At 43.0% G+C, this 13,121-nt stretch overlaps 1 protein-coding gene across 1 annotated transcript in view; it reads left to right on the forward strand.

Moving 5' to 3' along the window:
* Positions 1-10,903, forward strand: part of syt9b (synaptotagmin IXb) — a 52,903-nt gene extending 42,000 nt beyond the window's left edge. The window contains exons 4-7 of the mRNA XM_072663133.1: positions 2,738-2,858; positions 3,786-3,957; positions 6,858-6,987; positions 10,380-10,903. Coding sequence (XP_072519234.1) covers positions 2,738-2,858; positions 3,786-3,957; positions 6,858-6,987; positions 10,380-10,451 — 495 coding nt within the window. The 3' untranslated portion in view covers positions 10,452-10,903. The remainder of the gene's footprint in view (positions 1-2,737; positions 2,859-3,785; positions 3,958-6,857; positions 6,988-10,379) is intronic.
* Positions 10,904-13,121: the final 2,218 nt, after the last annotated feature.

Here is a 13,121-nt window from a genome sequence, read left to right on the forward strand (position 1 = left end):
GATTTATTTCATTAGCACTCATTAGCATAATCGTGCCCTTTTAAAGAGCAGTGAACCATTAGTTATGATAAATATGCAGACAATGGAAATATATAGATGTATAGGGTATAGAATAGAAATAGAAATAGAAATAAAACCAAAGTCGAAATACTGGCTTGTTCAAGTTAATGGACTTTCCTCAGGTCACCAGACTCACTGTTCAGAGCAGGTCTCAGTTTTGAGTTCTGGTCAGAGAGTGATTTTTCAAACCAGCAAAAAAGAAAAAAAAGACCAACTGGAGGACAAACTGACACACCAGAGTCATGTGACATTATATGACAGCATTGTCATATAAAGATAGGCTAATCGTCATTTGTGTGTTTGGTGGTGTTTGCTAGTTCTGCTGTGCTCTCATACTCACTGTACTGGACTGAGTGATGGGCTCTCAGTGTGTATCAGGTTAGTGCTCCTAAATGCTTTGCTCTGCTTTCCCTCAAGGACTTTCTACACATCTTACAGTAGCTTTGGCTGAGTCGGATATGATTACAACTGACAGTATCAGATTCTATCAGATTTCTTCATGATGTCCGTGTCACTAATCTCTGAACTGATAACCATGGTTCTGACTAAAGACTGATAGCAGTCCACCATACTCATGTTTTCAAAAATGTTGGGATGGCATTTCTGTACCTCTGTACTTCTTCTACTCTCCTAACAGACATTACTTCCTGGATGTGTAAAAGCTTAAAAACAGAAAACTAAACAATATAGACAAAAGTATTGGGACACCTGCTCATTCATTGTTTCTTTTGGAATCAAGGGGTTTAAAAGTGGGTTTTACTGCTTTTGTTGAGGTAACTGTCTCTACTGTACTCCTTGCTTGATGGTTACAACTGACAGACTGACTGACAGCATATATTCTATCGGAGTACAGTGTAATTCAACATGGCGGTTGTGCAGGCATGGCACTCATAATGCCCAGAACTCTTCCACAATGCTTGTTTTTTCAGTGGACACAACACACACGTGTCAACAGGCTGTTTTGTCCTGCATTGCAATACAAGTGAGAAGTGTCACACTACAGCAGAAGTAAAACTGCCTTCCACACGATTATGATTAGTAGTTAATCCGTGATTTGTAGTATCTGATGCATTGGTCAGTGTGTACATTTTGCACACTTTTCCTACAGGATAGATAACCGGTCTCCTCAAAAACTCGTCTCCGAAAGAGAGCAGGCGAGAAAACAGAACAGGGAAACTGGCTAAAATCAAACTCTCATTGATTGGTAATATCAAGGTCTGTATACTGTACGATAAGTCAGTAATGTTATTATCGACAAGCCTAGATGTTCCTCTAGCGATTATTTAATTGTAGCATTTCCTCAGTCTTTCTCAGTCTCGGCCAAGGGGAATTTTTTTGCTTTGCATAAATAAATCGATTTATTTATTAAGAGGCCTAAAAGCTCTATAGCTCACGGTGCCCTCCGAGAACTCCAGGCCAAATTCCACGTTCTTCTCTCCTGACTTGCTTTGATCAATTACTTTATCTCAGCATTTTCTCAATTAAAAAGAAAAATCGAAACTGAATTCGTGTGACGCTGTGGAGCGTTCTTGTGAAAACGGTGCTATTTTAGGGAAGGTGTTAATTAGAGAGCAGGTCTCCACTTGAGGGTGAGAAAAGGAAAACTAGAGCAAGAGGGAAGAGGATTTTCCCTGCTGGGGGAACGCCTCTCAAAATGCCCAACTCTTCCCACATTACCTCCTGCTCCTTTTAACCGAGTCCAAATTTCCACCCATCAGAGCCAGAAGCAGGAACGTCCCACGTGTCTTCGGACCCTCTGAAGTTTCTTATTGCAATTACAGGCAGCTGTGTACTGTTTGTACCGCAATCAGTGATGGCATCTGGCTGAGGTTTTGACACTTTGAATGAAAGTGTTAGAGAACGCTGTTAGTTATCCAATGCTGATAACAAACTGAGAGCCAGTCCTAAAATACTGCTTGGCCCTTTTCTTTTCTGCCTGGAGCAACATCCCTATCATTTAATTCTTGTAAGATTTTGGAGATGGCAAGCATGTTTATTAGTAAGGCCCAAGCACTCCTGATTGAGAATGGTGTTAGAGGTCAGTCTTTAGCTTTCCAATAGACTGGAAGCCTCCCAAGAACATTCAGCCTTGTAGTATGAGATACCAGTGTCAGTGACCTGGGGCCTAATTTGGTGGTGGGGGGTGGGGGTTGTGGGGGGTAGGACGAGTCTAAGGGCCTGTGACTGACAGGGGCCCTAAAACAATTATTAATTAAGTATGTTGGGTTGTGAGGCCCAGTGTAATATTTTTTTATGGGGCCCAAAATCCATGGCGGAGTCAGAGTACGGAGGCTGAAAAAGAGGAAAACGTCCACCACAACCCCAACGCAACACACTCAACCCCATCTACAACGAAGCCATAGTTTTTGATGTCCCTCCCGAGAACATAGACCAAATATTTTTTTCGTAATGAAGAACATGTCTGTGTCCTTTTGCGGTGGCTCAAAGTTGCACTTCCCGACTGTAGGGGGAGCCCAAGAGCAAGAAATGCCAGTTTTCCATAGTGTTCCTTTAATTTTCTATTGTGCAAACCCTTATAAAACAAGGACAAGGAACCGTCATCCAAAAAGACAATGAAAGATCTGACAATATTCTTTCAAAATCTGTTAGGAAGCCATGTGATGTTTGTCCAACTCTGCGAAATTAAATATTCTTGTGTTTTGTCTTTTCATTGCAGGATAATGTGGACTTGGGTGACCTGATGTTTTCTCTCTGCTATCTTCCAACTGCTGGTCGACTGACTATTACGATCATCAAAGCCAGAAACCTAAAAGCCATGGACATCACAGGAGCCTCTGGTATTCAGATTCGTCATTATCATCTTCACTGCATTAGACAGTATCTGACTGAGTGATGCTTTCTAAGACGTGGGCTTTAGTTTAGTGGTACAGCATTAGGCTACAGTATGCTGCTCTTCACAACATGTCCAAATATGTCTGCAAACTCCAGCATTTTTTCTGAAACCAAGGGAGTTTCTCCCTCCTTTGCTGCGATATCAGCTTCTAATCTTCTGGGAAGTCTTTACTCTGCATGTTGGAAAATTGCCATTGCAATTGGACTGCATTCAGCGACAATAGCATAAGGTTCTGATATTGGATCATTAGCACTACCACTCCAACTCTTTCCAGAGGTATTGGACTGAGCTCCATGAAACCAGAGTCCTACTGTCCCGCCGCGCAATGGCTGGGGGCTTTATAGACTTTTGGCAGTGCTTGGCATTGGGCATGGTGATCTTAGGTTTGTGTTAAGCTGCAGCTACAGAGCATAGAGAAGTATTGGCAATAGAATAGGACTCTCTGGAGCAGATAAAGATCAACCTAATGGGATCATGCTGCCTGGAAGAACTGTGCTTTCTGGAATGATGGATGGTTGTGATGGGGTGGTGACCATCCAACATTCTGAACTCACTAACACTCTTGTCACTGAATACAATCAAATCCTCACATCAATGCTCCTCCAAAATCTATTAGAAAGCCTTCTTCCCTGGACATTAGAGATAGTTACTCCAACGAACACAGGAAACGCTCCTTTTTTAATACATTTGACTTCGAAAGCAACAATGAAAGAGCAGGTGTCCCAATACTTTTGCCCATATAGTGTGTGTAATCATATGGTGTTTGTGGTTCATTTCAGATCCCTACTTAAAAGTCAATGAATGAGCAGGTGTCCCAATACTTTTGTCCATATAGTGTGTGTAATCATATGGTGTTTGTGGTTAATTTCAGATCCCTACGTAAAAGTCTCCCTCATGTGTGATGGACGGAGGCTGAAAAAGAGGAAAACGTCCACCAAACGCAACACACTCAACCCCGTCTACAACGAAGCCATAGTTTTTGACGTCCCTCCCGAGAACATAGACCAAATAAGTCTTTTAATAGCAGTGATGGACTACGATCGGTGAGAAACACTTCTTTGAGCAGTTCAGCAACCACACACACACACTACTTGGAAGCTGGTAAATATATTTTTTGGGACTGGAGGGAGCTGTTGTCAGAGCTCAGGGTCAGGAGTCAGAACTGAAGAGGCATCTCATTTAAAAAAGATCTTTTACATTTTGGCTGAACGCATTTAGAGTCTTCTACTAAGAGAGAGAGGAGCAGAAATGCACTTCCAGTTCTGCTTGACATACAAACATTCACAATATGTATAAAGATCTGCACATATCAGAACATTATGACCACCTACTGTACTTAATAATTGGAACATCTACCCATGGCTCAGATGACACTCGTGAGATGTTGTGGCATGGACTGTATTAGGTGACGGAAGGTGTTCATTATAACACCTTCCATTGTGGCGTGATGATAGGCCCTTTGGCATCAGTGGCCTATTTGGCTTTATAATGCTTGATAAGTCCGTTCTCGGTACACCCTACCCCTATCCCACAAAGTTAGTGGTTTTCGAGAGACTACCACCCTTTGCCCAATACCCTATTATCATGCCCTTTTGGACCCTTGTCAATTCATGCCCTTTGCCCATGATGATCGTTTTGCACTTTGCTACAACTGACTGGTGTGCTCGCTTATTTTATACATGAAGCAGCCCAGCAAGCACGGTTACTGTGACAAACTATTGTTTTGGTGCCCACAAATGTTCCAAAATATACGATTTGTTTAATTGTCTTTAATAATTGATAATTAATCTAATGAGCTGCCACTGTGGCCCAGGGGGTCGTAAATTCGATTCCCGAGCCATGCCACTTTGCCATCAACGGCCAGAGCCTGAGAGAGCACAATTGGCCGTGAAGTCTCTGGGTGGGCAGAAGGCACTTAAGAGTGATGAGGTGGGTCCCTCATCACTCTTAAGCAATATTAATATTAATATCTGTCAGCTGGGACGTTGGAGCTGGGGGCCTCAGAGCGTATTGTCTACCTGGTAATGCTGCATCAGTAGCAGTTTGAAAAGAGGCGGTGGCTGACTTTGCATGTATAAAAGAAAACACAGTGTCTCCTCCCCATGGTGTCAGAGGTGTTGCTAGTGCTAGGAGGGTCTTATTGACCCCATGATGCCTAAAGATGAGGTTGTGACAATGTAAGCAGTGCAAACTTTGAACAATGTTGTGACTACATTGTGAACCTTGTCCAGGGGTGGTCAAAATACTCTTAAATGACTGTGTAGCTCGGCTTCAAAAGTGTTGGCTTGGTTGTAGCCGCTTACTGTAAAAGATAAATGGATAATAGGCTGAGGAAGACAAATGGTGAAGAATTAAGGAGAGGAAAGAATGAGAACAATGAGAAATATTGAGGGAGGGAGAATTAAGGAAGGAAAGGAACTGAGTAGGTGTTAGCTTCCGTGAGAGTGAATGTTTCATGAGATGATATAATCTGCCAAACACTGTTACCCTCCCTGTCCCTCCCCTGCAGACCTCTCAGCCTCCCCTTAGTGCACACTGGGACAGCACACATTAAAGTCTCAATCAAGAACTGCTGTGAGTAGCAGGCTAGTTTTCAAACAAGACCAGCTCTAAGATGCAGCGTCCTGGGACGTTAAAGAGCATTTCCCAGGAAAACCATCAGAATGGGAAGCATTTAAGGCTGCACTGTTATTTAAAGAGAAGTCTTGGTGGCCTTAAAAGCTCGGAGCACCTTCTCTCCCCAGATGTCCTCCCAGTGTGGGTTGCAGGCAGCTCCACCCATTGTTTTGAAGGCCTCTGGTGAAATGAAAGGCCTGAAGAAGCTTCTTTAGCTGGCACAAACCTCACAGCTCCTGCAGTTCTGTTTTAAGCCAATGTGAGGATTAATCTAGATTAGGGGTGTCAACCACAGCTGAAACTGGCAGGTTATCAGCCATAACATTAACACTACCTGCCCAATATTAAGTGACACCACAGCAGATCTGTGAAGTCCATTCGAGGCAGGGACTTCACAAGACCTCTGAAGGCGTCCTGTGGGTATCTGGCCCCAAGACTAACGTTAGCAGCAGATCCTTTACATCCAATAAGTTGTGAGGTGGGGCCTCCATGATTGCATCAATGAGCCCTAGGTACCCATGACCCCGTCACCAGTTCACCAGTTGTCCTTTGTTGGTCCACTTTTGGTAAGTACTAACCACTGCATGCTAGGAACGCCCTACAAGACCTTGCTGATGTTCAGGCATGGTCTGACCCAGTCGCCCGGCCATCACAGTTTAGTTATCACCTCTAAGAACTGAGTGTTCACTTACTGCCTAATATATCCAACCCTAACTGATGTTTTTCACTTCACCTGTCAGTGGTGCTAATGTTATGGCCGATAGGTGTGAATCCACTCTCTCTAAACCCCTGACCACTGACCTGTAGGTACAAACAGATTGACAGTCAAATGTCAGAATCTCCAATTTAGCTGGGGACAGGGCAACAGTCAGTCCAATTCATTTCTACATTTGGTTACAGTCAGTGTCCCACACTGTGTGTAATTACTAAATGTCCAGAAGATAGAACCTGATGTTCTTCAAAGATATTAGCTAGCACAGTTCGACAGAACACTGTGTGAACCTGCAGTGTCAAAACAGACCCTGGGATTATGTCATTGCTTTGACAGAGGCTTTTATAGAGTCGAGAGTCGTGTTTGTGAGTCAGTCAGCGGCCCACTTGACTTTCATCAGTCAGAGAAATATGGAATTTGTCAGTCAGTCCGTTAGCTGCTGTTAGCCAAGGCATGCTAATGATACGCACCGGTCCATTAACTAACCAGTTTGCCCCCTTTGACATTAGAATGTGTGTAATGTGACCAATAGCTTTGCCACCCCGGGCCATGTTAGCATTTTAGGGCCATAATACTGGACTGAACCTGAACAAGTGTCTCCTCTGCCATCCACAGCGTAGGCCATAATGAGATTATCGGTGTGTGTCGAGTGGGGAACACAGCGGAGAGCCTGGGCCGAGATCACTGGAATGAGATGCTGACGTACCCACGCAAGCCCATCGCCCACTGGCACCCGCTCATCGAGGTAATATATGGAAAACAACAGTCAATCATAAGTCAAGACTGGATTCGGTCACTTGCAATGTGAACATTTAGTTGATAGATTGGATTTAAGAGCTCAGGAACATCTGACACAATGGCTGTTTTGAAATACACTATATGTCCAAATGTTTGTGCAAACATTCTTATATTCTGATATTTTCACTAGATTCAATTTAGCTGATTTCTAAACTAGACCAAGGCCCTGTTTACACTTGGTCACGGCATGCGTCTTCAGTATCAGGATGCAAATGCAAGTGTGGGCTCTGAGCAAAAAATGATATATGTATATATATATATATATATATATATATATATATATATATATATATATATATATATAAAAACACACACACACAATGCATGTGCCATGTTATTGCGATGTAAATACATCCACAACCACAACCCCTCCAAGTACAACCGAGACACTGGTAATAATTGAGGTATAATGAGCAAATTTGCATATTCCATCCTACACAGCAATCTACCATCAATCTAACACAATCATTTGACCGGCAAGTGTAATCGCATGTGACTAAAATCTTTTCAAGATATAATCCAGATTCAATCCAAATGAAGTGACCAGGTGTGAGCGGAGTAAACTGGATTTATTGCCTGAATCAGCAGTAGTGATGGTACGGCAGAAATTAGCTTTTTATTGTTTTGCATGTATCATGACCACTTCTCAAAGACAGAGTAGAATGAGCAGGACATCTTTTAATGCAGTGAAAAATTTTTACTCCATTATTTAATATATCCGTAGTCCCTTTGTGATGACCTGTTGAGAAAATGTTGATAACAGCGTAAAGTGTCATTTAAAATGATGAACGTTGTTGGCCGTAAGGTAGGTGGATGACTCAACTGAGATGCAACCGCAAGTGTGTGTTTACCTCTGAGCTGTTTTAGCTCCACACCGGCCCGGGAGGATGCTTTTCAGGAACGAGCACATCATATTTCCCGCTTTTCACGCGTTACTTGCTTTCGGAAATCTTGCTTACAGCGAGAGCTAGCCTTGCAAGGCCGTAGACCATGTTCCTCAATAATTAAAATCCCTGGCCGTTCCAGCCAAGGTTAAACACTCTGAACCTTTGCATTCTTCGGTGAACAAAAGGGGTTTTGTTGGCAGATTTGTCTCGAAAGAAGTGCAGGAATGAAGACACTCTTCATACAAAGGCTTATGAACAAGCTCCCCTCGGCCCAAACGGCCAAGAGTAATCAGTCTGAAGCCAGGCAGAGGAAGCAGATTCAATCAGAGATGTTATTTGCTCCCCTAAGAGAAGCCATGGAGGAAGGGTTATCATGGGTGTGTCCTGCAGGCCTGAGGGCTGAATTAAGATCAGGACTGAAATGACACCCGCTGGGGATTTCCAGCACTGAGGGGCTCATTTTGAAACCACACCTTCTTACACCCTTTTGGCGGGAAATTAGATTAAAGCTTATGGCTCTGGTGTACTTGTTCTCGGTCACGGCACAGCTTGGGGGAATAGTGGAACTGACTACCAGAAGGAGCTGATGATGATAAATCTGCTAGTCACCACTGTGGGCAGCTGTCCACTAGTCGAGGACACAACAATGGATAAAAAAAGGAGTCAACATGCAGGTGGAGAGTCCATGATCCACCTCCCATTTTTCCACCTCCCTATGATTCCAACCCAAAATAGCAGTGCCTGTCCCTAAGAATAGGGACCTAGGATTTCCCAACACTACCAAAAACCATACATCTGACCATTTATTGACCATTTTGACCATTTTGACCATTTATCAGTATCACTGTTCTTATACTGGCTAAGGCCTACTTTTGCTCTCAACCCAGCCTCAGGTCCTCATGGCATGGATTCCACAAGATGTTGCAAGCGTTCCTTTGAGATTCTGGTCCGAGTTGAAATGACTGCATCATACAATTTCAGGAGCACCAGTCTTGGATGACTGTTGCTTTGTGGCTTGGTGCATTATCATCCTGGAAGTAGCTGTTTGAAGGCAGGTAAATGATGGCCACGATGGTCAGCAACAAAACCCAAATGGTCTGTGGTGTTCAAGTGATGAATGATTAGTATTAACAGCCTAAAGTGTGCCAAGAAAACATTCTCCACACCCTCACACCTCCTCCACTGCCCTGTTGAGGACTGCTGACACAAGCCTTCAACTGTCCAGTGAGCCTGTGCCCACTGCAGCCTCAGCTTTCTGCTTTTGGCTGATAACAATGGAATCCGAAGTGGTCTTCTGCTGATGCTCATCATGTAGCTCCTCAAGGTTGGATTCTGACCTTCTTCTTTTCTGCTCTCCACAAGTGTACAGAGTGGTCATCTGAGTTACTGTAGCCTTTCTGTTTGCTCAGCGCCAACCAGTCCAGCCATTCTCTGTTGACCTCTCTCATCGACATGTCGTTTCCTCCTGCAGAATTGCTGCTCACTGAATGTGTTGTTCTTTATTACACCATTCTGAGGAAACCTCATTTAAGAAAACGGCCTAAGCCAGTCCCCCTATTGCTCTACGCACTGACAAGCGGGAGGGAGAAATAAAAACAGGGGGAGGATAGAATGAAGAATGGTGGATTAAACTAGCTAACATTGAGTTAGAGAGGCTGCAATGCAATGTAAAGCCTATTGCACACCAGATGCGCTGTATCTCTTACTACATTAAATTACAGCCATATGGAGACACCGAGCACCACAGTAAATCACATGTGACTTCAGATTTACACAGAGAAATGCAGCCAGTCTTTTGATAAACAAACAAATGCTAAGGCCAGGTTACCTCAGCTAGCACTACTAGCCTAGTCCTGTACAGCTTGTAAACAGCTACTCCCAAAAGGGAGCTTCAGTGCAGTCTAGCCTCACTGCAGTTCATCTCTTACATTACATTCAGCTGACACTCTTATCCAAAGCCTACTCGTATTACAGAGGAGGGCCAATGTAGTGTTAGGAGTCTTGCCCAAGGTGAAGCACAGCATAGTCATCCAGACAGGGAATCGAACCCCAGTTTCCCCACATGGTGAGATAGCTCACTGGCAGGTAGTGGTGTTATCCGTTGCGCCACGCCAACCACTTATGTGATAGCTCCTCATTTTCCTAGAGGAAACACTGAATGTAGACCTGGAGTTCCTAATACCGGCATGATGGAACTACAGAATGACAACAGCAGTGGACTTTACTAATGTTAAATAGGGCATACAACAAGTATTCAGTAAAATAAGTTATTTGATGGCATATGTGTGCACATTGGTTCGAGATGCTTTTTAACATTTTTGAAAAAGCTGGAAAAAAGGAGCCCATAGCTGCTGTACTTGAACAGGGCATGGCTCTCAACTGACCTGCCTTAACCTACCTTTTTCCCATCTGTCCTAACCCAACCCCCTCTCACCTCATCTCTCTGTTCCAGTGGAGTGGCCAGGGGAATGCTGGGGAAAGTCAAGGCTCTTGCAACTCCCTCAAGACGCCTCCGTCACCCTGAAGGATGCGCCTGAGAGGAAAAAGAAGCAAGAGCGCAAATCACAGTGCTGGGGGAAAACATGGGGAAAAGTGAGACATCTCAGCAAAAGGTCACTAGAAAACGTGTGCACACACTCGATCAAGCAGCACACACCCGGGACTTTTTCCAGGAGAAAATAGAGAGCGTCTATTCTACTGCATGTCAAAGTGACTGTGTGTGAGTAGCCTACTGTTTAAGATTATAAAAAAAAAAAGTGCAAACCAACAAAATTGGGCAGCCAGAAGTATGGTTTCCAGTTTTGCTTAAACTCTATTTGAGAGGTAAGTATTTTTGACATGGTCATGTTTTCTGTATCTGTATAACACATTGTAATAATTCATTGATGTTTGGTGCATGGGCTCTATTTTGTGTAATTTTGTTCTTACAGTGTAAAATGCCTATCATTCTGTATGAAAATACATGAAGTACAATAGCAGCGTTGTCTGTCTGTGGTTATTGCACATCAAAGCAAAGGGTCAGTCAAAGGGTGTTGTCTACACTTCAGAGAGATGTCATAAGAGGCTCATAAGCCTCTCATAAGAAAGACGCCTATCATTCTGTATGAAAATACATTAAGTACAATAGCAGCGTTGTCTGTCTGTGGTTACTGCACATCAAAGCAAAGGGTCAGTGAAAGGGTGATGCTTAAACTTCAGAGAGACGTCATAAGAGGCTCATAAGCCTCTCATAAGAAAGAGGCCTATCATTCTGTATGAAAATACATGAAGTACAATAGCAGCGTTGTCTGTCTGTGGTTATTGCTCATCAAAGCAAAGGGTCAGTCAAAGGGTGTTGTCTACACTTCAGAGAGATGTCATAAGAGGCTCATAAGCCTCTCATAAGAAAGAGGTCTATCATTCTGTATGAAAATACATGAAGTACAATAGCAGCGTTGTCTGTCTGTGGTTATTGCACATCAAAGCAAAGGGTCAGTCAAAGGGTGTTGTCTACACTTCAGAGAGATGTCATAAGAGGCTCATAAGCCTCTCATAAGAAAGAGGCCTATCATTCTGTATGAAAATACATGAAGTACAATAGCAGCGTTGTCTGTCTGTGGTTACTGCACATCAAAGCACAGTGTCAGTGAAAGGGTGTTGTCTACACTTTAGAGAGACATCATAAGAGGCTCATAAGCCTCTCATAAGAAAGAGGCCTATCATTCTGTATGAAAATACATGAAGTACAATAGCAGCGTTGTCTGTCTGTGGTTACTGCACATCAAAGCACAGGGTCAGTGAAAGGGTGTTGTCTACACTTCAGAGAGACGTCATAAGGCTCATAAGCCTCTCATATGAAAAAAGCTATTCCCCTCCATATGAGCACTCATAAAGCTCATAATGCTGTAATAACCCTTATATACACAGCTCCAAGAAAAAAAACAATCATCATCATCCTCATCATCATCATCATTATTTATATGGAATGTGAGTTATGGTAAAATTGTGGTAAATCTGGAGAAAGCAATGGATTTAAGCCAAAACCTGAAAACACACAGTGTGTCCAAATGTTTATGGACACCCTTTCTAATGAATGCATTGAGCTGCTTTAAGTTACGCAGTGCTGACAGAGATGTGCAAACAGTTCATCCACAAAGCCTGTCTAGTCCCTGTAGAGAAGTCCTGCCAATACAATAGGACTCTCCGGAGCAGATAAACAAACATGAGCCTATTAGCACCATGATGCCTAATGCCAGGCGTTGGCTAGAGGGGAACAAAGCCCCCCAGCATTGAGCTGTGGAGCAGTGGAAGAACTGTGTTCTCTGGAATGATGGTGGAGCTCCATCCAGTAGTTGGGTAGTCAGGGATGAGGTAGGGTGGTGATCATCCAACGTCCTGACCTCACAAAAAACTCTTGTTGAATGTGATCAGTCCCAATACTTTTGTCCATATAGTGTTTATATTTATAACCATTTAATGTAGTGACTTTCTGTGAGGAAGCTTTTAGAGGCTTTAAAACCTTTCCATTCGCAACCACCGTGAACAACTCTGACTCTAAAATGGAGCATTTCACAACAGACCACTCTCCATGATTGGATCATGCATAAAATGAACCCATTTGGTAAAAAAATCATCTTTCTGGTAGAAATAATTGAGGGAAATCATGTTGATTCATGCTAGTAAACAACTACCCAGTGTCGGGGAGAGCGGGGAACAATTTATCACATTTTAGTTCCGGCAGAATTATTTTAAACGTGTTTGGGCATGATTTTATATTTTTGTACAAGCAACCTGCAGATCTCACGCAAAAGTGCAGTAAACTGATACAAGCACAATTAAACAACGTTCTATGTCATTAAATAAAATCTCCAACCTAAAATACATCCAAAATATCTGTATCCAAATGAATGACTGTGGAAAAGAGGCTGTCTAATGTGGTATTTTTCCTTTAACCATAAAGTAGAATATCAAATATCAGCACCACCAAACTGAGTATATATTTTACTCCTATGGCAGATCTGCAGATCTAAATTTACAAAAAAGGAGCTTTTCTAGATGTTTCCTGAGGGCTTGTTCAGTTGTCTTAACCCTTTAACACTCCAAGACACACTAAGGAGTATTTCTCAGTAACTACAGGAAACACTTTTGGCCTGCCAATGGGCCATAGGCTGTTTAAGAGGTTAAAGCCCCTGTCTACTCATTTCCGTGATTCTCT

This window comes from Salminus brasiliensis, chromosome 19, assembly GCF_030463535.1.
Source record: "Salminus brasiliensis chromosome 19, fSalBra1.hap2, whole genome shotgun sequence".
Lineage (NCBI taxonomy): Eukaryota > Metazoa > Chordata > Actinopteri > Characiformes > Bryconidae > Salminus > Salminus brasiliensis.